This window comes from Falco biarmicus, chromosome 11 (assembly GCF_023638135.1).
Source record: "Falco biarmicus isolate bFalBia1 chromosome 11, bFalBia1.pri, whole genome shotgun sequence".
In the NCBI taxonomy this organism is placed as follows: Eukaryota; Metazoa; Chordata; class Aves; order Falconiformes; family Falconidae; genus Falco; species Falco biarmicus.
Window position 1 is genome coordinate 13,869,954 of NC_079298.1, and position 23,989 is coordinate 13,893,942.

The 23,989-nt window shown below is 41.4% G+C and overlaps 1 protein-coding gene across 2 annotated transcripts in view; it reads left to right on the forward strand.

Moving 5' to 3' along the window:
* EIF2B3 (eukaryotic translation initiation factor 2B subunit gamma) overlaps window positions 1-23,989 on the forward strand; it is a 102,222-nt gene that overhangs the window by 57,631 nt on the left and 20,602 nt on the right. For both annotated transcript variants that reach the window (XM_056356270.1, XM_056356272.1), the window contains 4 exons: window positions 11,142-11,272; window positions 11,922-12,115; window positions 16,275-16,352; window positions 17,060-17,208. In XM_056356270.1, coding sequence (XP_056212245.1) covers window positions 11,142-11,272; window positions 11,922-12,115; window positions 16,275-16,352; window positions 17,060-17,208 — 552 coding nt within the window. The remainder of the gene's footprint in view (window positions 1-11,141; window positions 11,273-11,921; window positions 12,116-16,274; window positions 16,353-17,059; window positions 17,209-23,989) is intronic.

Below are 23,989 nucleotides of genomic sequence, written 5' to 3' on the forward strand. Positions count from 1 at the left end.
CCCACCCCCCCTCTTCCTCCTAAAAGCAAGGTCAATTTTTTTATTGTGTTTAGTAATGTGTTTTGCAAATCACCATTTTGTCCTGAGTCTAGTACTTCTGAATTGCTGGGTGTAGAAGCTGCCACTGTTTCCCTTGTACAGTCACCTGGGGAGCAGGCAGCTCCATTTGTGGCCTGAAGGAATGTCGTGTGGTACTGGAAAGGCAAGAATGAAAAACAGCAGCACTGTGGTTGCTTCAAAAGGTCTGAGTAAGCATTCAGAGTGCCTTGTCCTGGGAATGCTGAGTGCTAACATCTTGTTTGCCACCAGGAAAATCCACTTTCCTTGGGGAGCCCTCCTCTCGGGGTGCACCCTGCAAGAGGCTGAGCTGGAGCTAAGAAAACAAATCAGCTCTTCTGCAGTTCTTCCAGCCCTGGAGAGCTGCCTGCCAGAATTTGCCAGCAGAGAAACTCTTCTCTGAACTGAGCAAATTTGCAGTAAGCTTTATAGCCAAAGTCAGTATGATTTGTTTGCAAAGTTAAACACTGGGGGTTTTTTTTGAACTGCTGAAATAAATAAGAGCAAATTGTGTGAGGTCATAGCGCTCTGCCTTTCCAAACTGCTTCAGCTGCAATCCCAGTGCAAGCTTCTCGTCTTAGCTCCCCTCTGCTATGTCCAGAAAGCCTCCGCTGGGCCAGCACTAGGAGGGGAGAGGAAGGTTTTCTGTCTCAGTGCTGTGTTCTGAGATCTGTGGCCATGAGAAAAGCTGCAGCGGAGCCACCTTCTCCTCCCCAGTAAATGGCAAGGGCAGTATGAGATCTTTGAATACTGGAGGTACAAGTGACTGGTCTCTGAAGCGCCTGCTTGGATGGCTGTGTGCTATGCTGTACACAAAGGCCCCTACAGGTTTATATTAAGGTGCTGCCCAGACTAAACCAGTACATTTTTTCTTTTTCCCCTCTAAATGCCTTTTTATCATTCAGGCTGTCACCTGTGTTTCCTGGCAAGGGCTGCTGGCTGGGGGAGGTCTGGCAGAGCTGAACACCCAGCTTTGGTGGTCTTTGTGTGGCTGCCTGAAAGATGGCTTAAAACAGAACCTGCTCTGTGAATACCTGTGAGTTAACATGTGTCAGCCGTGTGGCTGGAAGGTTTCTCCTTTGCTGTAAAGAGAGTTTTTATAATGAATACTTCCCTTGTGATTAAAATGGGTAAATAAACAAATAGCTCCTACAGGAAGTATACTGTGTAAAGACAGTGCAAATAGATTGTAGCTTTCCAAACAAGGAAAAGAAAAAGAAAAAACAAACCCCCCAAAACCAAAAAAAATATCTCCAAACTCAAGCTCCTCCTTAGTGCCTTTAATCTATTAGAATGTGAAATGGCAATTTATCTTTCCCATTTCCTTTCCTTGTCAAACATATCCAGCTGTTGCAGCTTTCTCTGCTCCCTACTAGAAATGCCAAGACTTGAAATCTGTTGATGTCCTTCTCCTCCAGGGTATCATTACCATTATCATCTTTCCATGGTACCAATCAAGCTCACTCCTGAAACCTCGGGGAAAAAAGTAATGATCCAAACTAGACTTAAACTATGATTTTCAGCAAATCACTTCTGTAATAAATACGATTCCTGTTCCTGTTAGCGTACTACCTGGGAGTAGACCTGTCTTTGGATGTGCTGAATTGGAGCTGATTAACTTAATGAATGGCTACAAACCTTTCTGTGAGATCACAATATGCCATCGTGGCCATGTGCCTGAGATACCCTGAAGCATGCTTGGTCACAGCACAGTATCCTGTGCATGCAAGCTGCTCCTAATGCAGATTTTTCTAAGTAAATGTTAACATTTCTTGTCTTCTGACTGTGATGTACAGCATAAGATTATTACCCTTTGGTTTCCCTATGAAAAGTGAATGTAAGGAGGGCATGAAAAATGTTATTCAGTTATAGAATCACAGAAAAATTTTGGTTGTGGAAGGACCTCTAGCAGTCTCTAGTCCGACCTACTGCTCAAGGAAGTCTTAACTTTTGTGTTGCTCCGGGGATTTTTTGCAGTTGAGTTCTGAAAATCTCCAAGGATGGGGACTGGGCCTTGCCCCAGGACTGTACCACTCACCGAGAAGTTGTTTTCTCTGTCCCAACTGGAATTTCCTTCGTTGCAGCTTGCGCCTGTTGCCTCTTGCACTTTTACTATGCATCTCTTGCAAAAGTCTGTCTGTCTTCTGTGTCACTTCACTTTTGGTAGTGGAAAACTTTAATTAGATCCCCCTGCAGCCTTCTCTTCTCCAGGCTGAACAAACCCAGCTTCCCCAGCTTCTCCTCCTGCGTCACATGCTCTTGGCCCTCTTGATGGCCTCAGCTGGGCTTGCTCTGATCTGATAATAAACATTAAAAATTGTTAACTGTTTTTTCGACTGTTTCATGCAGTTGCAGTTTCCTTGGGTAGCCTTCAGCCAAATTGATTTTTGTCTTCATATGAGCCATGGATTTTGAACCAAGGAGGAACAGTGATTCCTTTATCAGTACAGTGCATTTTCTTTCACACAGCACTGCTTGCATGTAAGATACTACTTCAGGTGAAATTATTATCTTACCTTGCTGGACATCTCCCTGTGGGGACAGAATCCTTATATGTGATATGGTCTGTTTCGCTTGCAGTGGAAAACATAATTCTCTTGTATCTTCTCTTCAGATGATCTGATTGTACAACTTTCAAGAATTTTCAAGATAATGTTTGCCTTTCTTCCCCTCTCTGGTGTGTTTCTAAATCTCTTTTCTTCCACACCACCTCAGTAACTGACTGATCCTTCTGAAATGCTGATTTCAGTAATCCCCTTTTACTCATGAGTTGGATTTTTGGAAAAGAGAGAAAATAGTATTTGTTTTCCTGCTATTCTGCTTCTCATAGTTTTTGTATTCTAGGCATTAGTTCAGTGTCAAATTCCGTTGTGCCTTAGCCAGTCAAATGAAACATGAACAATAACAAAGATGTCTATAACACTGTTGCTGACTTTATTATTGCATCGAATTATCATGATGGGAGGCTTTTAACTTTCTATAAGGGAGAATAAATACTATAAGGCTGGCAAGGCACACAGCCCTGAGTGGAGTAACTAAGACAGATCTTCATTAAGTCAGTAAATGATCAATCAATCAATAACAATATTCTGAGTTCCATTTTGAATGTGATGAGTAGCTGGAGTATGAAGTAAGGGCTGATCTTAGAACATAGTCTTGAATCAAAGGGGAGCAACTACAAATTTCTTCACTTACATTGAAAAATAAAAAAAGGGAATATAAAATTTTGAACAGCCACAGGACAGTCTATGAGAAATGCTGAGTGCTGTCTAGTTAAGTTACCAATTTGTAAGAAGTCAACAACCTGAATGGGAAGGAAGAGTGACGTTTCCTTAAATCAAAGATGCAGAGATGAACTGTAGCACACACAGCATCTTGCACCAAACTTCTCCAGATGAATACCACCTGGAAAGAACTTTATGAATAAAAATAGGCTGATGAAGAAGAGGAGATTGACCAAAAAGGTTCATCTTAAAGTTCTTCAGGAAATGATAGTGACAAAAAAAAGTTTAGTCTTATTACAGGACAGAAGACGATGTTGCAAATGCCACGGTAAACAGAAGAATTGTCCTGCAGGGAGGGGTGGAGCAAGGATTAGTAATCAATAGGTGAGGCTAGGAATTCATTAAGGGAGAATGATTGCTGGGGGGATGGGTGTAGAAATTGGACTTTTACAGGTGGAAGCAGAACTGAATTATGCACCAGAGCTTCTGTTTATTTCCCAGACTGCTGGAAGAATGGCATGTTGTGAAGTCGAACGGAGAATGGGTCTGTTTGATTGCAGACCACCAAACACAGTATCTGCATGGAGAAACAGAGCAGAGGTGTGGACGTCTATGGTGCCTTTAATGCAACCTCAGTAGAGTAGGGTGAAAGGACTTATCGTGTGAAGCTGCAGCCATGTCTACATTTTTTGACACATTTTGTACAGATAAGTCTGAAGCATTTGACTAACTAAATAAATATTTATGCACCTGAAGTTTACATAGTTCATCAGTTTTCTGGATACACATATACTTTATCAAATGCATCATATGCATGTGTTTGTTTAGGCATATTATCAGAACACCACTGTTCAGTGTACTTTTCAGAAAAGGAGCCTAATTTCAAAGGCATTTAGAAAAAAGCTGGTAACTCACACACAGATGGCTGCAAAGGCGGAGGTGGGAGAGAATGGGGAAAGATAAGTTCTGGCAAGGAATCACATTTGCTGCAGGTGCGCTTGTTTCAGAAGAATGGGATGCTGTCTGGGAATGAATGAGATCCATTCCTTAGCAGCATGTACAACCTGCCAAACACCCTGGGTGGCCTCTGACAGCCTCAGAGACTTTTGGTCAGAGAGAAGTTCTAAAAATGTCTAAACTTGCTGGCATTCCCCTGCAAAAGCTGTATTAGTCGGGAACTGTGGGGTGTTCCTGGCTGTTTGGCGAGTGGGCAGAATTAAGGTTACTTAGATGACCCGAGCTGAATGCACGCATGCTTTCAAAGGATTTGAGTATGTAATTGAGGAGTTTTAATTTCTGTGGTCAATGTTTCAGAAAGCTGCCTTGTTTCCCAAAGGGATTTTTGGCAGAAGTGGAGGTTAGATCCCTGCTCCTTTAAGTGCATCCAGACTTGGTGGAACTTCAGAACAGCTTTTTATGTGGTTTGCATCCATACCATCCCTTCTATACTTTGATCTAGATCCTCTCTGCATTGTGGTGTCTGTGATTGTCACTTGCACGTCGTCTTCTGCTTTTCCTCCATCACCCAGAATGCAGGGATTTCTGTGGTGATTCTGCAGTTTTGCAAAGTCATAAAATTGAGCCTGCAAAGCAAAGCTGTGCAGTTATATCAGTTTGCTCTGCAGTGGCTTTTGGAATAGTCCCACATGCTTCTCTGAACACTGGGGGTACATTGCTGTCAGACTTAAAGGTTTTGGTTAGAAAATAGTATGGAAAGACAAATGAAGCACAAATGCAGTCATGTCTACCTTTCAGTAGAACATTTCTCAAGGTTTCCTTGCCTTCTCCATAGGCTTTTAGCTGCAAAAATAATAAAAGACACTGACAAATAAGTAATTAATATGAAATGTGTGTGTGTGTGAGAAAAATCTTGTTTGCTCTTTTTGTGATAGAAATTTTGAGAATAGAACAGGACAAATAGAATGCAGCAAGAAATAACATCTGCTTGATGCTATGATTGGTGTTGCAGATTATTGAATTAGGCACAAGTAATTGCCTGGTAGTTTACTGGCTTGCCTGATTATTTTGGAGTTTTCCTTTATTATAATTGGTCTTGGGTACACAAGAAAGGCAAAAAGATTACTGCAAGATATAAAGGCAGAATTAACCTTCTGCAGGTATGTGGCACACCCTATAAATTTATCATTTGGTATTTTTTCCTTTCGTAAGTAGCCCTTCTCCACTTTCTCCACATTCTTAGCATGTCTCAGAAATTCCAGCATTTTTAGCAGTGAATCAGTGAGAAGAAGGGGAAAAGGCCTGTAATTACTTTTTCCATTGTGCTTCTTAAAACCGCGTTGTGGGAAATGGACCCAAACACTGTCTTTTAAGTGGTGTTGAGTCTGAGGCAGGTGGTATTAACTCAGGACTGCATTAACTCTTTTCAAATCTCTTTCCTGTTTCCTTGAGGAAACATGCCTGGTGTATATATGTGGCAAGGGCTGTTTGCCTGCCTCTTGCATTGACATTTTAATTTGGTCCATGATATAAATATCATTTCCCTAATCCCCCTTGCCCTGACCCTGTTTTGTCTTTTCTTCAAAGTGAGTTGACTTTTTTTTTTTTTTCTTTGAGGAGGGGGGAGGAGATGGGAATGGTGGCTGGCTGCTCTAGTTTGGAGCATTAAATGCTTGGGGGAAAAAATCTCAGAGTAACTGTTGTTTCTTTCTTTGTATTCACATGGAAATTTTTAATCTCCATCAAAGGATCAGGAGAAAATAACGTTGAGATTCAACAAGAGAGCTCCCAGCTTACACGGAATTTTTAAATGTTATTTGGCTTTATCCTTTAAGCGATGAGAACCATGAACTATGTACCTACAGGGTTCAGAATTAACTTTTCTCTTTTCTTCCAACACACCCTCTTTTTTTTTTTTTTTCCTCCCTCACTTTTGTTTTTTTTACATCTTGATTGTTCTGCATAAACATGCAACTTCTTTTTGGCCAAAACTGTAAGTGCCTTAGGATTTGTTTAGTTGTATTTATGTGTACATTTCTAATGTTAATTATGAGCACCAGTCTGAAATACAGCCTCATGTTCTGCTTTTGATGTGATCTGAAGAATCTCTGTTGAAGGCCACAGAGCTAAGATCAGAACCCAACCTCCTATATGCTTGCATAGTTGTACAAGAGCTAACATCAGCCTGTTCAAAAAAAAGGGGGGCAGAAATAGGTGTAAAAGGACTAATAATCTGCTTGTTTGTAGTGGGGAATTGCAAACACTATCTGCACCTGTAGCTGATTGTGGTAATAATGATAGCAAGGGAGACCCCCTGCAACTAGCCCATGGAGAGTAACAGCAGATTTCACAGGTGGGTGCTGACAGCAGTGGTAGATTTCATGCTTCATCACAGATTAATAAAACAGGGAGGATATTAAAATGCTAATACTCATTAATACTGTTTTATGGTGTTTAACATTAAACATGGAAAATGAAAATGAGTGACAGCCGGTAAATGGAACTGACAGTTGTGTTCGGGGTGTCTGAAGCTGGTGAGCACTAACTGCAGGAAATAAAAGCTGTGGATGCTCCCATTCCTGCTGTGGGTCAAGCCAAACAGCTCTTCCTGGTACCTAGACTTTTGCAAGGTCACCTAAACTTAGACTTAAATAAATAGACTCTTCTATTGCTATAATATATCTGATGAGATTTTTCCTTTACCGCTCTTGGTCAAAACCATTATTTTCTCCATCATATGAAAGATAAAGTCTACAGCAATATGTATGTCTAAGAGCAGAAATCACAGCCCATTGAAACGTAATTGTGAAATACATTATTTTTTTTAAGTTTAAGTGGTCAACATTTGGGTTTTTCCCCAAAACTGTTCTTGTGTTTCATTTGGCTCCATTGTTCTTCATTTCTTGCTGAAGTTTCAGTAAGCTTCCCTTCATCCCAGAGGCAGTTGCATTTCAGCAACAAGTAAAAGTTGGCCCTCTGTGGGCTTTAATGTATGTAATGTAATATATTATAATGTAATATACACAGATACAAATGTAATTCTGCCATATCACAGACTGTTCTAATTCTATTTGTGGTTAAAACTCACTGAAAACCTCTGCATAGCTGTGTTTAAATATGAAACTTAAAGATCTAGGGTATTTTCACCTAATGGTCTTCACAAGTAAAAATTTTTAACTTAGCATGAACGTTATCTCTGCCTTTGCTGTCATGCAAAAATCCTAGGAGCACTGGGAAGACATTGTAGTGCACAGGGACCAGGGTTAAAGGGATTCCAAAGGCATGCTACTTATGTCTCTCTGGTAATGATAGTACTTGGTAAAATTACAGTTGTCTGACCAAGTATCCATTTTTGTAACTTATTGTTTTAAGTTTTAAATAAAATTAACCTTGAATATCCTAGGTTTGTAATGCCTACATGAGTCTACAGTCTGCATAGCTGACTGCAAATGCCCTGAGCTCTTAGGTACATTTAATGTAGACCTTTCCAGGGGGTTCTTTTGCTTTTAAAAATTTCATCTTCTCTGAATTCCCAGCTGTTGCTTGCACACACACCATGAATTTCAACTGCTCTGTTGTCTTCATTTTCCCCAATGTGAGCACGGTCGCTTGCCAACATCCCCCTTTGTTGGGACCTGCTGCGTGAATGGCAGAATCCTGATCAGTATCAACCCCTTTCAAAATTGCTGCCATGTCCTGTTGTTCTCATGGGACCGAAGCCCCATAAGGTACTGCAGGCATTAGTTGTCCCTCCACTTCCTTTACTAGCAGCATTTTAGCAGCATCCTCAATCTCTGGTGGTTCAATTGAAAACCTACTACTTTCTGTCAAGATGAAAACAGACAGATAAAACTTCAAAAATCAGATTTTAGGGAATGAAAGATCATGAAAAATGCTTGTCACTTGGGCTAGAAGTTATTAAAGCATGTTTATTTTGGCAAATGTTCCTCAAAAGCAGGTTCATTTTTATCCTCTCTGCTGTCTGGATTTTGCTGTGGGGTGTCAGAGCATGGTTACTCCAGGTTGGCTTAGAACTCCATTTCTGCCAAAGTTTTGTGTGCCCTTCTCTCCTTCTACCCACCCCTCCACTCTCTTTCTCTGTGTTATTTTTCCTTGTGTTGATCTCAGTGGGTATTTCATTTTATTCCTTGGTGCTAAAGAAAATAAAAAACTTTAGAAAGCAGGGAGATGCCAAGTTTTAAAACCTGAAGAGAATAATAAAAAGATTGCTTTCTTCAGCATATACTGCTTTCTTCAGTATATACAGTCTTACACTTATTTCTCCTTAATATAGGCATGTATAGTTCAGGATTTGATTGTAAGAATTTTTAACACACTAGACCAGAAATATTTTTGGGTTGTTTTCTCCTGAATCTAGGTTACAGGCTAGTTGGTTCTTCCAAACTCCTGCTGATTTTTCTCTCTCTTGATGAAGGGTCTTCAGTCCTATGCCTCCTTTGATTTAAATTCCTTTCCTAGTCCCAGCCAGATGTTTGGTTTCCCCCCTCTGTTGACAGATAATATTCTCACGCTATCACTTCGTATATCCACATTTGCAAGATCTGTCCCAAAAAATTCCCAAGTTTTTGTCACTGAGTGCCTTGCTACATATTTTTTAATACTTTCCAAAGGCAAATTCCTTTAATGTCGCATATAAATTGCTTAAACAACAAGCAAAGGCAAACCTTCCTGGTTTTCCTTTTCCGGTAAGAAGGGTGGGTTTCTAAGCCACATCTTATGGATGACCCAGAGATTTACTCCACCTTTGCCGAAGGAATGTGGCCAGCACTTCAGAGAATTGCAGGAAAGCTGCAGGAGTTTGGCTAAGAAAGATTAAACCATCAAAAACCAAGCAAAACTTTGTCTTTCCCCCTTTCCACTGCTTTCATTTCCTACCGTGTTGTGTTGTCCTCTGCATCAGACTATTTAAGACTGCCAAATGCTTGGATATTTTATAGGTAATATATCTTATAAATGCCATGGCCAGCCTCTGAGGGAAACACAGGATTGTCGGTTTTGGATGGAGTATAAAACCGAAGCAGGAAATCATTGCTGAATGGCACAGCTGCAGGCAAACATTGTAAGCTAGTAAACTGCCCATCTGCACAGCCACACGTGTGTCAAAGCGCGGGGCCAGGGCAGCCATGGCAGAGCGCGCCTGTAAGTGGTTAGCAGGGAGAAATTTGGTGATTAAAGAATGAAGTGTTTTGCTTCATTACTTCCTGAAATACAGCTATCTGAAGGTGATTATAATCTTATTTTCAAGGAGGAGAGACTGAAGACTAGAGCTTTTCCATATCTGAAATAAACAACAAAAGCAGAATTTCAGATCTGGGGTGGGTTAGATCATCCCACAGGACAGAGGACATGACACAACCTACAGCTGAGGACTGAAAGAAAAGATTGTCAAGTATTTGTAGGGCTGAGTGTTTTGGTCCTTAGGTCTGCTTCACTATCATTTACCTGAACAGTGGCCTGGGCAGGTCATGAGCCACACATTTCTTAAAGTTTGAACTGTTGAAGATCCCCCTTTGCTAGGGATTTTGCCAACCACAATCACTTTCAGGATACTCATTCTAGTACTTTCTGGTTTTTAATTTAACCTTCAGTTAGTTTCTAGTTTTGCCGCCTTCCATTCTTACTCCGCTTTCTTTGCAGGTCATCTTTTCTTGAGTTCCTCTAGCCAAGCCCTCTGTGTTAGTTCTCCCAGTCCTTCCTCTGAAGTTTAGCAATTCCTCTTCTATATGCCAAGTTTGAGTTCGTTTTCCACATGATTTTCCCAAGCACTACCTTAAATAATCCACAATTCAGGAACTAAATGCAGATTGTTAAAATAATAAAACAACAACAATAAAGCTCTTTTAAGACTGTCTCTCATGCACTCCAACTGTAAAAACTATTAATTTGGGAGGGGGGGGGGATCCAAATACTTTATTGGAAAATAAAATTACTTTTTAATAGTCAAAATTAAATTACCAGGGTTATAATCCCATTGTACAGCAGGCTTTCTACATTGATATTTGTCCACTAGGGAAAGTTTCTCTTGGTTCATTGTAATGTACAAATCAATGCAAGAGGAAAGATAATCTAGTGATTAGGGTCCTTGTTTAAGGCATAAGTGGCTTGGGTTCAAGTTCCTGCTTTATCACGAATCCCTCATGTAATTTCTCTACCTCCTAGTATTGGGGTGTCAATATAGTAAAAGTTGAAGTCTGTGTGCAGGGAAGATGGATGTATTGCTAGCTGAAGCCTTTAGAAGTTTTATGTTCACTGATATATTTTGGATCAGGGCACCTAAAGAGTGTGAAACTTGGGACCTAAACTTGTTAAAATGTGCTGATTTCTGCTGGCTAAAGGGCTGAGTCTTTAAAATGTTCTTGACGTTTCATGTGAGCTGGAGGACATAATTTCATTTAAGGATCTGATATTTCATATATCCTTGAGCATTTCCATATTTTTATCACAAAGAAAATGAGCTGCTTTGGTTTTTCCTCTATAGGCACTTTATTCTCTCTTTTCCTGTCAATCAATGCCATTTTTAAAGCCACTTAAAGTGCATCTCAGTTGTCATTACAGTGTTGGTACTTTCTGCATTCCATCTGCACATGAGCATGAGTTGCAGGGTGATGCTGTATTAAATTGTAGGCATCTCTGTTAAAATATAGGGGAATAAGTTCTGAAGATTAAGCTCTTTCCTTATTTCGAATCTTTCTTTATATTTTAATGCATTAGGGTAGCACATGACCAGTGGACATTGTCTTAGTGCCAGCTGTCTTCGAGTACCTGGCATTTTGATTCGTCCTCATGAAAAATGTGCAAAATGTCCAATAAAGTTATGCAAAGAATATGAAGATATGTAAGGATTAGCATTTGTGGACTTCATGTGTGTATCTCCTTCCCCAGGACTATCACATCTCTCCGGAGTGAACTGATTCCACATCTGGTTAGGAAACAGTTCTCTTCTCCTACATCTTTGCAGCAAGGACTAGACAACAAAGAAGTGGACCAAAAGAAAAAAGAACAAGCATCACTAGGTCAGTCAAAGTCTCAAAGATTTGATGAAGGTTTGAAAGCCTATGTGCTACAGCTGAATTATTGGGTAGAGTTCAGAATTAGTCTGAAGCACTACTTTGGGGATTTGGGTTTTTCCCTTACAGTTTATGATAGCAAAGGTTCTAGTAGATGTCTTTTTCAAACAGTATTGTGCATTTTATAAATATTTTTGTCCCCCCTTATTTTGGTGCAAATGAAAAGCAGATCAGCCAGGCACTCTGTATTCTTTTTTTCAGGAATACAGTATAGGTAAATGCACTTTTGAAAGTATAATTTTAGGAGGGAGTTCCTAAGATTGCATAGGGCAACAGAATAAGCTTTAACCACCCTACACTGGGAACTGGACGGGATCTCAGATCTTGGAATTTATTTTTAGCATTTCCGCTGTCTCCTTGTTTGACCTTGGGCAAAACATTGCATCTGTCCTGATGCTTTGATTCACACCTGCAGAATAAAAATAAGCACTTACTCACTACATGTGATAAAATCTGGTAATGATTGCTGAGTATCTAGCCATTCAGATGATGTGAAACAAAGATTTCCCTTCACCAACAGTATTTTAATAGTATTCTTCTTCAGAAAGTATTTCATTAAATCCTGTCTAACTTCATGCATGTGTGTGTTCTTCAGACATTTATAGTTTCATAAAGGAAGATAATAGCTTGCTGAAACCTGCTCCAGATAACTCTTGTTGGAATGATCATAGAGGAGATATGAATGAAACTCTCCATGAAGGAAAAGTGCGCTGCTACGTCCATATAATGAAAGAGGGACTGTGCTACCGAGTGAATACCCTCGGGTTGTATATTGAAGCTAACCGACAGGTGAGAAAAATACAGAACTGCCACGTGGGAATACAGCAGTAGTTCATGGGATATTTTAGCCTCCAGGAGTAGCTCCCGGTGATACAACAGAGGAGTATGTGGGAACTGAACCAGTGCCATGTTATCTAGGCACATCGCCCTACTGGTTGCGGGATGGGGCCATGAGGCCAGGAAACGGCTCTGTCACTAATTCACTCCATAGCTTTGATTTGGCTAAGAAAACCCCCACCCCACAGACTCTTGAAGGTGGCAAGACCTGCAGCCAAAGAGCCAAGAAGTGTGGAAAATAAGGCTGGAAGTAGCTTTTATAGGTCATCTAATCAATATGGTCCATGTCCTAAAAGCAAGATCAGTTCTGCCTGGACTTTTCCTAACAGATGCTTATCTAAGTGATAATGACAAAGATTATTAATGATTTGCAGGAAGACTTAAACTACCCATACATTCAAACTGCCTAATGCTGTCCATTATGAAAGAATTATTTTAGGAAAAGGTTTCAATACAGTAGCAATCCAGGTAAACACAGAGGTGAAGTGTTGATCCATTTGCAGCTTTCACTTTCACAGTACTGAGAATTCATAAGAGCAAAGATCACAGGATAGGATTAGAGAAATCCTGTACTTGCTAATATGCTGATGATTAAAAGCTTTTAATATGTTTTGGGTTGGTTTTTTTTACTACACTTCATTGCTATCAGGAATGGACAGTTTCCTCTAATTTTGAAAGACCGATAAGGAGTACAGTAGGGAAAGACTCAAGATTTCTGGAAGGGGGACTGGGAGAGCGATAAAGTTGTATTTGGAATCCTGGAAATGGACACTGCCTTGCCTTTGCTGTCAGATTGAGTTGATTTCTTTTCAATAAAATGAATGGATGAATTTATGCAAATTAGAATTGCAGCATGGCAGAGTGAGTTTACACACTGGAGGTCTTTTTCCTTGGTTCCTTTAGAGGAGCACAGAAATAAAGTGATTTGTTTTGAAGTTAGGGGCATGAGGAAGAGGAGAAAGGCATCACTACTGCCAGAAAGGGAAAACTTTTCCCAAGAATATCAGAAGCAAATGTGCCCAAAGGGTTAAGGGAGAACACTGCTTGCTAGGGGAAGTGTGCGTGTACATTTGGCAGCCACCACTTCAGTAAAAAGTTATTGAGTTAAGCCAGTCAGACTCCATGTGGGTTTTTTTGTGTTGAGGGTTTTTTGGGGGGTTATTTTTTTTTTTAACCTAAATATTCTACATTTTGGTCAGTTCAGGAAATGTGTTTGCTCCTGGGTGGTACATAGAATTAGTGTTTTGAAATCACATTGGGGCCTTCAACGTTGGAAAGGATTTTCTTTGAATTTTTAACTTTTCCAGAATGGTAAAATTTCTAAGGAAACTATGCGGAGGTAAAACGTAAAATGAAGCTTAATGAGGGGTTGTGAGAAAGGAGTTCCTTTTTTCAGTGCCACTGTATTTTGTTTCTCTTGCTAATCCTCATAAAAGGTACACATTAAATTTTATCTGCTTTTTTTTACCTGTTTTGTTGGTCTCTAAGGAAGACTTTTGGTGTCTTGTTTGCTATTATCTTGGTCTTCGTAGACCAGATTCTGATTCCCTCACTGCAAAGCCAGGACTTATAACTTTGCTGTCCAAAAGGACAGACTCATGGAGCAGTAGCAGTCCAGTCCAGTAGCCGTAGGAAGGAATGGCATCCTAACCCACTGCCCTTCTGGTGAGGAAACACTTTACTCACATCATTTCATTTCCAGCTGGGTTTCTGGATGCCTGCAGCCTGTGTGTGTGGGCAGGTGGGTTCAGGAGGGAGTTATCTTCAATAGCAGGAAATAGTTGCTTTGTAAGATGAATTAAATCCAAACACATCTTAAACCTTCCCTTGACCCAGGCACTCCCTCTGACTCCTGCCCCCTATCTAACCTTCCTTTTCAGAGCAAAATGCTTGAGCTGGTAGTTTTCTTGGGTCACCCCTCAGGCTGCACTAGCATTGACTGTTTCTAACAAGAGCTTTGCTCTGGCCAGTAAAATCCTTTATTTATTTCACCACACCACCTTTTCACGGAGGAGGGCAAGAGCTTTTCTTCATTTCTTTCCCTTCCCACAGGGCAACACTGGATAGTAGGAATCTTTCCAGCCTATGCTGTAGGTATGCTTTGGTGTGTGTTCCTCTCTTGGATCTATCAGTTGTGGCTGCCTAGCTGTGTGTCAGGTGAGGACAGCATCCCTTCACCAAGTCATCATCATCCAGGCAGATCAGCCTAGTCTGTGGTGTTCTGGTGAGATGGTGGTTATCTGTAGTGCCTGCACCTTGGACTAAAGGATCTAACCTACTCTTTGTTTTCTAGAAAACATAGTGGGAAGGACCATCTTCAAGATGTAGAGAACTGCAAATGTGGAAATGCCTACCGAGGGCAACAGGCAGCCTGAAATGATAGCTCAGAGGTGTGAGCTCATCTGAGCTCATCTCACTCATCTGAGCTCATCTCACTCATCTGAATGAAGCATAAACTGTGAAAATTCTTATTGTGTGAAAAATAGCACTGTTTATCCATCCTTGCATGCTGGAAGGGAAATGAGCTGGTCATATTAGGAATATCCAATTTCCTGCAAGTATCATCTCATTTGAGATCTTGGGATATTTTTTTCTGATCTGATCCCAACTTCTTCAGATCTGTGGGATCTGCTTCTTAAGGCTCACTCCCAAGCCATCAGCTTTTGTTATCCCAGCTTTCTAAGGAAATTGTTTTACACAATCATACTGTATGGCTGCCTCCCTCGCCCCGCTGGCCACGCTGCTGGGGATGCAGCCCAGGGCACAGGGGGCTTTCTGGGCTGTGAGTGCACGTGGCTTTGGAAATTGCTGGCAACTCTCAGCCAGATTTAACAGCGCAACAGAGATCTCAAAGATAAGCTTTCCTAAGAGTTCTATAAAAATAGGTGCCTGGGTAAAGAGAGACTTAGTAAGTGCCACTCCTCCCCTCAGGCAAACCCAGTTGCACCATCACTGTGCTGATACTCCATTTGACCTCCCAGATGGACAGTCAGTGCATGCATCCTGGCTGGCCAGACAGCTGTGGAGCTCCACACCAGCCACGGCACACGCAGCCTCAGCCTCTCACTCAGGCATATGATTTGCCCTGACTCAGACCCTGTAGCCCTGATTCATCACTTTGCTGCCTTATGCATCTCCCATGTTTCTTTGACAGCCACCTCTGTCTTACCAAGATGCATACATTGCATCACTGCTGCAAATAACTCTGTACGGCACTGTGTCTGTGCAGTGCTGCAAGAGTCCTACCTCCCCTGTAATCCCCATCCATGCTGTCATCACCTCTCTGGTGTGTGTGACCTTGGCCCCAGCCTGACGCCAGGAGATGCAGAATGCCTCAGGCTGCTCTTTCACCCAGAGAAAGAGGAGTGATGGAGTGATATCCCATCCTCCTACAACGCTGGCTTCCCTTTCTTTTCAGGAGCCAGTTCAAAATTGCTCTCCATGGATTTGTTCTTGGCTACCTCATGGGCTATGTCTCTCTTTATTACCATTGCTGCTTTGTCTGCTTATCTAACACCTGCCTTCTCTTTGTCAAGAGCCTTTTCTTCTGCAGCTTTCTACCATCTGGAATAGCCACTTGATCAGCTTTAGTTGCTTCCTTCTTAAACCTCTGAAATACTTGTTTGTTGCCTGCACCTCAGTGTGCTACCTTATTGAGTGGACTGAACATAGTCATCTGTTTATGCCAGTTTACTGGTTTATATTTGATATTACTTGCTTCCCTCTCTTGCATTACTGAATGGTGTACACCACACTGAGCTACGTTTGAAATGGCATTGTAGTAATGTACAGGGTGTCACAGTGTTCAGCTGGAGCCAGCCTGCTTGCTGCTGCTGATCCACTGCTTATCTGCAGGTGGGAAGCTGAGTTGAGAGGAGACATGCAGTGCACTGCAGTGGAAGTATACCTGTCCTTTACAGAAGGGGAAGATGATAAATCACACATACCTGGTTGTAGATTTAAAATGCACAAACCTATGTTTTCCTTTAAGTTAAAATGTTTACAGTCAAAGCACTAGTGCAGTGGAAACCAAATTCATCTTTGAGGTGTTACTGTAACATGCAGGTACAGCACTGTCATGTTAACTGGTGATGTGGGTTTTTCCATCCAGGTTCCCAAGCTATTGCTTAATCTGGGTCTGGAAGAGCCACTGGTTCATGGATCTGCACAGATCACCGACAGAGGCATGGTAAGTCTCCCCTTTCCCTGTCTCTGCTCTTTCAATACAGTTTTCATGCCCTTTGCTTCAAGAGCTGCTTCCTAAAATTCAGTCCCACTGTCGGAAGTGAAGCTGGGTTCTGAAGTGTGGAATTACAGTGTAGGTGATCCAGCCTGGAGTCTCCTCGTAGGCTCACTCACGAGTTCCTGCCTTTCATTCTCTGTCTGTAAAAATGTTTGGTAAAAATTCTGTCATGCTCCCAAGTCAGACACTGCAGTCTCTTGTTCCCTAATGGCGTTCATGTTAGTTGAGCAGTTTTGCCTCCCAAAGGATGCCAAACTCAGAAAGGTCAGTAGTTTAGCTCTACTTCTTGCTGAAGCATTTTGGTTGAATACCAGCTTCAAACCTCCTTTTCACAGGTCTCACCGGGCAAACAGTGAAACTAGTGAGTACTAGCAGGGCTGTTCTTACTGTGCTTACCTTACTGTGTGAAGCCTACAGAGCCAGACCAGCTAATGGAGCTTTACCAAGCTAAAGGACCTTGGAAAGACTATCCAACTGCCTGCCTATGGGATGGGCCCAAAATTTATACATCTTTCCTATGCCAAGGATCCTTAGGGTAGAGCAGGGTGCACTTTGATGCGTGCTTGAGACATACATTTTGGAAGAGGTGTATGGAGAACAGATATCAGAGAGCGCCAGGTATTTTTGCCAGTTTCTGTTCTTTTCTTCCCTAGGTTGGATCAGACAGCATCATTGGGTCATCCACACAAGTGGGGGAGAAGACATCCATTAAACACTCCATCATTGGCAGCATGTGTACCATAAAAGACAAAGTTAAGATAACAAACTGCATCATCATGAATTCTGTTACAGTCGAGGAAGGGTATGTCATCTCTTTGTATCTCAGTCCTCTTCAATTTGCAGTTTCTTTTTCTAGATAGATTCTGAGTCAATAACTTTTGTCCTTTAAGCGATCCTCAGCCACAACAGTTGATACCAGGGGGGTTGTTTCTAAAGACTAAGTCAGAAATAAGTCTCTGTAAACAGACTACAGATGCACAAATGAAATAAATTAATGAGAGGGATGCAGCTTTGGAACATACATTTCTTCTTTTTTAGAGGAGATCGTATAATCTTCAGAATGTGTAAATAAGTTAAGTGTATGTGTGAGTCTTCATAAGATTGTGTGTCATTCTTCCAAACTTTATTTTAGTGGCTGGGACTACGAGTGTACCAGAAATATTTGAGGCACAAAGCGTATTTTAAAGCAGTACACTTACCAACTAGAAACATTACAGCTTCACCTAAAATGTCATTTTCTTTGGCCCTTTTTTGTCATCTTGCAGTTTTGCTTTACCATTGCATGTGCTGAGTAATAGAATAAATTAATAATTTTTTCAAAGGGAAAATCTGCCAGCTAGTAGAGGTTTCCCATGCATTAAAGACACTACCTAAATAGGTAGCCTTGAGCTTTACATTTCCAAATGTGGGAAGAGTGGCCTATCTGTAATTGTTGATGTCTGCATGCCCCCATCTTTCCATACGTGCTGGCTTCCTGTGGATGTCAGTGGAAAGGAAACTGCTGATTGAGTCTGTGCAGGCCTGTATAAATTCGCTGCTCCTTCATGGCTTGAGGTTTGCTTAGGGCCTCAGGAAAAAGGCCAAACTCTTAAAAAATGCCAAGTTGGCTCTTAAAGTTGCATATCTGAAAAACAAAAAACCCCAAAGGATGTGGGGTCTATGGAGGATACTACTGTTACATAACTAAATTACAGGTAAGTATGGTACCTTACTGCCAAGTGTTTTCCTTTAATAGAAATCCACAGTAATTTCAAGCACATCATAAATCAGAATTCCATTGAGTATAGAAAATAGCTGGTTTCCAGTTCAATTGCAAATAGATCCAGTATGGCTGTATCACAAGCACTGCTGTCATAAGAAGTACGGGAACCTTTCTCGTTTGATCATGAGACTCTGTCATTTTGATTGATGAATTGATGCCACAATCGTAGTGGTATGGTTTTGCATATGAGGTGAGCGGCTCTACCATTAAATCACAGTGGCAGCTAAGTATATAAATAGTGCTATGTTTATGAAGAGTCCCAAATCAGCATGTGTTTGCCTGCACTGTTATATAGTATTATTCTCTTCTAAATCCTAAATTCAGCTCAGAGTCATTATCTTAAGCATTCCACAAAATTCCACAAGCGTCATAAAGATGGTGATAAATTATTTTTTTAGAGGGATAAACTAACTTTTGGGGTAACATTTTTATGAATTTCTGGAAAACAATGTCATCCCTAGTCACTCTTGGTGAAAACAATGTAGCTACCATTGAGTAAAAAACCTCATAGTCCCCAGGGTTTACCCCCTTTAGTTGCTCTGTGGTTACTGCACACTGATGCACTGGAGTAAAATTTGTAATTATTGCTTTCCAGCCAGAATTAAGGCTATAGACCAGGGAGCTTTATTTCAAAGCATACTGTAATTCATATTGTGTAGATCTGTACAGATACTAAGCTCATAAAGTATTTCTTATTGCATCATGGTAAGTCTTAAACTTAGAGGGGTATGAAGTCATGCATACACAGGTAGTGAGATACAGAAATATTCTAGCTGCTGAGTTTTGTTGAAGGAAGTCTTGCTTGTAACAGTGAAGAACTTCTATGTATTTTGACCCTCTTTCATGACTTGCATTAAATCTGATAGATATTTTTTTAAAATGCTAATGACTTGCACGTGTTGATGGGTCCATTTGCAACAGGTGGATAAATTATATGTGGTTTTGCTTTAAACCTCCTGCAGTGGAGAACTTCTCTTTACAAACATCTCTTCTCCCAGGTGTCTCTAAAATAACTCAGGCTTTATCTAATCAGTGACTTCAGAAAACATCTTGGACTTTAATTGGAAAGTCAGTATATATGTTGGCTGATATAGGTCAAAATGAGCATAATAAAATGCCTTAACAGAACTGATTCATTTTTTTGTTGCATAGCAAATGTCTGACAAATAAGCCAATTTTAACAGGTCTAAGGTATTATATATTAGAAACTTCTGGAACTGCACTGAGAAGTGGATAAAAACTGTATCATTTAAAGAATATACATTTTAATGATGACATGAGCAGCTCCATCAACTAATGGACTGCCTGTAGTCAAATGTGAGTGGTAGCTGAAGGCCAGGGCCAGCAGTGTTCATTGCAATAATACCAACTTGAAGCAGTAGGCTGAAAAGGCTGCAGTAGGGCCCATATTATGGAAAAGACAAAGCTATTTACATAACTCAGAGAAGAAAGAGAGAACAAGTAAATGGTTTCTGAAAGTCAGGAGACTGGAAATAACCAAATGCAAAAATTGGTCTGCATTCTAAGGTCATTTATGAAGACCTATGATTATACATGGCACTGCCTCGGTAAGGTAATTCCCTTACCACTTCCATCACCTCTAGCTTCTTTGGGTTGAATCTTACCTTTCTTTTTCTTTTTTCTTTTTTTTTTTTTTTTGCCCCAACTCAGCTGCAAAAGTGATCAGCAACTTCTGTTCACTATGTCAACATAGAGGAAAAAAAAAGAAAAAAAAAACAACTAAAAAAGAGGTGAAGTTTTATCTCTTGATGATTTTACTGCAACGTGATTTGAGGATCCTGTGCCATAGTTCCCTTGGCTTCAAGATCCACAAATTACATCTCCGAACCAGAAAAAGGTTTTGAATAGCCTTACCACATTTGATACCAGCTTCTGAAATGGATAAATAGATTCTTTCTGGGCAAATGGGAACACCACAAGGTGCTGTGCTTTAGAACAAAACTAGGTTCCTATTGTTAGATTGGCTCACTATTGGAGAAACAGAGGTTATGACCTAAATGATGATGATCTTCCCAGCTGAATAGATGAAGGGAACAGGGTTAGCTTAGACAGTGCCATTGCATACTCTTTGTAAATTATGATCTGTTCTCTAACAACGGCTAGTGTGTTTGATACTGTGAAGGACCCAGTAGCAGGGTTTTTTTGTTTTCTGTGGTGTGTAGGACTTCACAGGAGACATATATAATGTAACAGAAGTGATTTGAGTAGATGTGAATCCCTCCCTTAGAAGAGATTGCAGGGGATTAAAGAAGTTGGGGGCAAAATAATTGGTAGTCCTTTCTTAATGTGTTTCCCACTGTGCAGCTAATTCTTCCATCAATGAGACAATAAAATAGTGAAGATTACATATGTGCTGAATGATGGACATACTTGACCAAGCTGTGAGGGATGTAATTTATACAACAGCACAAGTGCTGATAGATGCTGACTGCTCGGGTGACAGGCTGCAGTGGGGAAATGGTTCTTGTTTCCCTCTGGACAGCTCCCCAGAGCTCAGTGACAAATGACTGCACTGAGTTACATAGTTGGAGAAAATCTACTAATTGAGCTGGAATTATAGGTCACTTGAAAACTCTGTATATCTGAATGCTCCTGCAGTAGCTGTACATGTCCTCAGTCTCTACAGCAGCTTGGAGCTGCTCCTTCTGTTCAGTTTGCGCTAGAGGTGGTGCAGTAGAGCAGAGCCCTGGATTGCTGTCTTTGGTGCAGGAGTCCCCTCATTACAGCTTGCTTGCAAAGGAGCAGTCTGTAACACTGGCAGACTGACTGAAGCTGGTTATGTAGGGAGATTGTGCCATCTGCAAGTGGAAGGTGATGTCTCTGATAGATTTACACACACACACGCACCCCCAATGAGCAAGGCTGCCCAACTGGTAACAACAGATGTGGAGAAGGCTGAAGTACTCAACAACTTTTTTGCCTCAGTTTTCACTGGCAATATCTCTTCCTACACCTCTTGAGTGGATGGACCACAAGATGGGGGCTGTGGAAGCAAAGTCCCCCTGCTGTAAGAGCTCAGATTCATGACCACCTATGGAACCTGAACATACAGCAGTCTATCTATGGGAGCTGGCACAGTGGATGCATCCCAGAGTCCTGAGGGAATTGACTGATGTAGTTGTCAAGCCACTCTCTATGATATTTGAAAAGTCATGGCAGTCAGATGAAATCCCTGGTGACAGGAAAAGGGAAACATAGCACCCATTTTTAAAAATGGTGGGAAGGAGGACCCTGGGAACTACCAACCTCAGTGTCAGACTCACCTCTCTGCCTGGGAAGATCATGGAACAGATCCTCCTAGAAACTGTGCTAAGGCAGATTCAGGACAGGGAGGTGATTCAAGACAGCCAGCATGGCTTCACCAAGGGCAAATCCTGCCTGACCAACCTGGTGGCCTTCTATGATGGAGTGACTACATCAGTGGACAAGGGAGGAGCTACAGATGTCATCTATCTGGACTTCTGTAAGACCTTTGACATGGTCCCTCACAGCATCCTTCTTTCTAAATTGGAAAGATCTGGATTTGATGGGTGTACTGTTAGTGGATGAGGAATTGGTTGGATGGTCGCATCCAGAGGGTAGTGATCAACAGCTCAATGTCCAGATGGAGATCGGTGACAAGTGGTGTCCCTCAGGGGTCCGTACTGGGACCAGTACTGTTTAATATCTTCATCAATGACATAGACAGTGAGATCAAGTGCACCCTCAGCAAGTTTGCAGGTGACACCAAGCGGAGTGGTGTGGTTGACATGCCTGAGAGATGGGATGGCATTCAGAGGGACCTGGACAAGCTTGAGAAGTGGGCCCATGTGAACCTCATCAGGGTCAACAAGGCCAAGTGCAAGTTCCTGCACCTGGGTCAGAGCAACCCCTGGTATCAATACAGGCTGCAAGATGAAGGAATTGATAACAGCCTTGCTGAGAAGGACTTGGGGGTATTGGTGGATAAAAAGGTTGACAGGAGCCGGTAATGTGTGCTCGCAGCCCAGAAAGCCAACTGTGTCCTGGGCCGCATCAAAAGAAGTGCAACCAGCAGGTCAAATGAGGTGATTCTGCCCTTCCACTCCCCACTGGTGAGACCCCATCTGGAGTACTGCAACCAGCTCGGGAGCCCTCGGCACAGGAAAGACATGGACCTGTTGGAGCGGGTCCAGAGGAGGGCCACAAAAATGGTCGGAGGCATGGAACACCTCTCCTATGAGGAAAGGCTGAGAGACTTGAGGCCATTCAGCCTGGAGAAAAGAATGCTCCAGGGAGACCTTATTGCGGCCTTTCAGTACTTAAAGGGGACTTATAAGAAAGATGGGGATACACTTTTTTGCAGGGCCTGTTGTGATAGGACAAGGAATAATGGTGTTAAACTAAACAGAGGGTAGATAAGACTAGGTTATAAGGAAGAAATTCTTTACGATGAGGGTGGTGAAACACTGGAGCAGATTGATTGCCCAGAGAGGTGGTAAATGGCCCATCCCTGGAAACATTCAAGGTCAGGTTGGACAGGGCTCTGATCAACCTGATCTACTTGAAAATGTCCCTGCTTATTGCAGAGAGTTGGACTAGATGACCTTTAAAGATCCCTTCCAACCCAAACTATTCTATGATTCTGACTCCACTCTGATCTGTCCATAAAACAGAAATTACTGCTCTTGGAGCTTGCAGATGATCTTGCAACAAATTATGCTGACCTGAGCATGGTAATTGTTTCATTTAGTATACTTGGGCACACTCAGCTTCCTTGAAATGAGACCTAGATATGGATGGATGCATTTAGTTTTAGGTTCCTGTTTTGGATTTTCTTTTGGCTGTTGGGTTGTTGGGGTTTGGTTTTTTTCAAACATTGGCTTTATTTTTACCAGTTTTGTCATTTTACTTAGTTTGTTAGCTTCTGGCAGCAGGAACATCTAGATGCTGTAGTTATACAGGACCTTGTGCCAAAGTGCTCTGAACGTGCAAATAGTAGTAGTGTGAAAAGCATGTTGAATCCTTTATTCAATCCCTGCAGATAAAGTTTTTGAAATCTCTTATTTGTTAGTAAAACTATCTCAGTGTATACAGTTACTGAAAGGAACTTGGCCATTTTGATGTGTGCGCACAGTATATTCTTCTTCCTTGGTCATGGAAAATTAACGTTTCCCTGGGAAAGATTCAAGAGATAGGACTACAGTATGGAAAAAAACCCACCCTGATCTTTGGACTGTTTAGAGGTTAGTTGAGGAGGCAAGCATGAAAAGGTCAGATAAATACCGAGTCCACAGTAATTCATGTTTTGAAATGGTCTTGATTGGCATGCTGGCAGTCAGAACCATAGGAGCTCTGTGGCAGATTTAGTCTCTGAAATGAAGTATTTTTTTGCTTTCCTTTTTTCAAGGAAATGCATGAAAGCATACTGCTTCAAGTGATATCTTTATGGAAATCATAAATAGGCTGCTGTGATTATCAGAGAGTGTGACAGCAAGATGCAAACGGCCCAAGATTAGCATCAAGATTTCACCTCCACAGCTAGGAAGTACCAGGGAAGCTCAACCTGTTTCTCTATAATTTTGTCAGAAAAACTGCTCATTGGGGATGATTGGTTTTGGACAATGGAAAAGATAAATGAAATGTCTGATCACCTGCCTGGCACAGACCAGAGAACTTCAAGCAATACCTGCTGAGTTGAACTTAGCAGCTGTTGACTTTAGAAGATGGTGATCTTCATTTGAAAGTCAGGAACAATTAGAGGTCTATTGACCATCTCAGGAATCTGTTCCAATGTTCATTTTAGTCTCCCTGCTTCCATTTGTAATGTATAGAGACACAT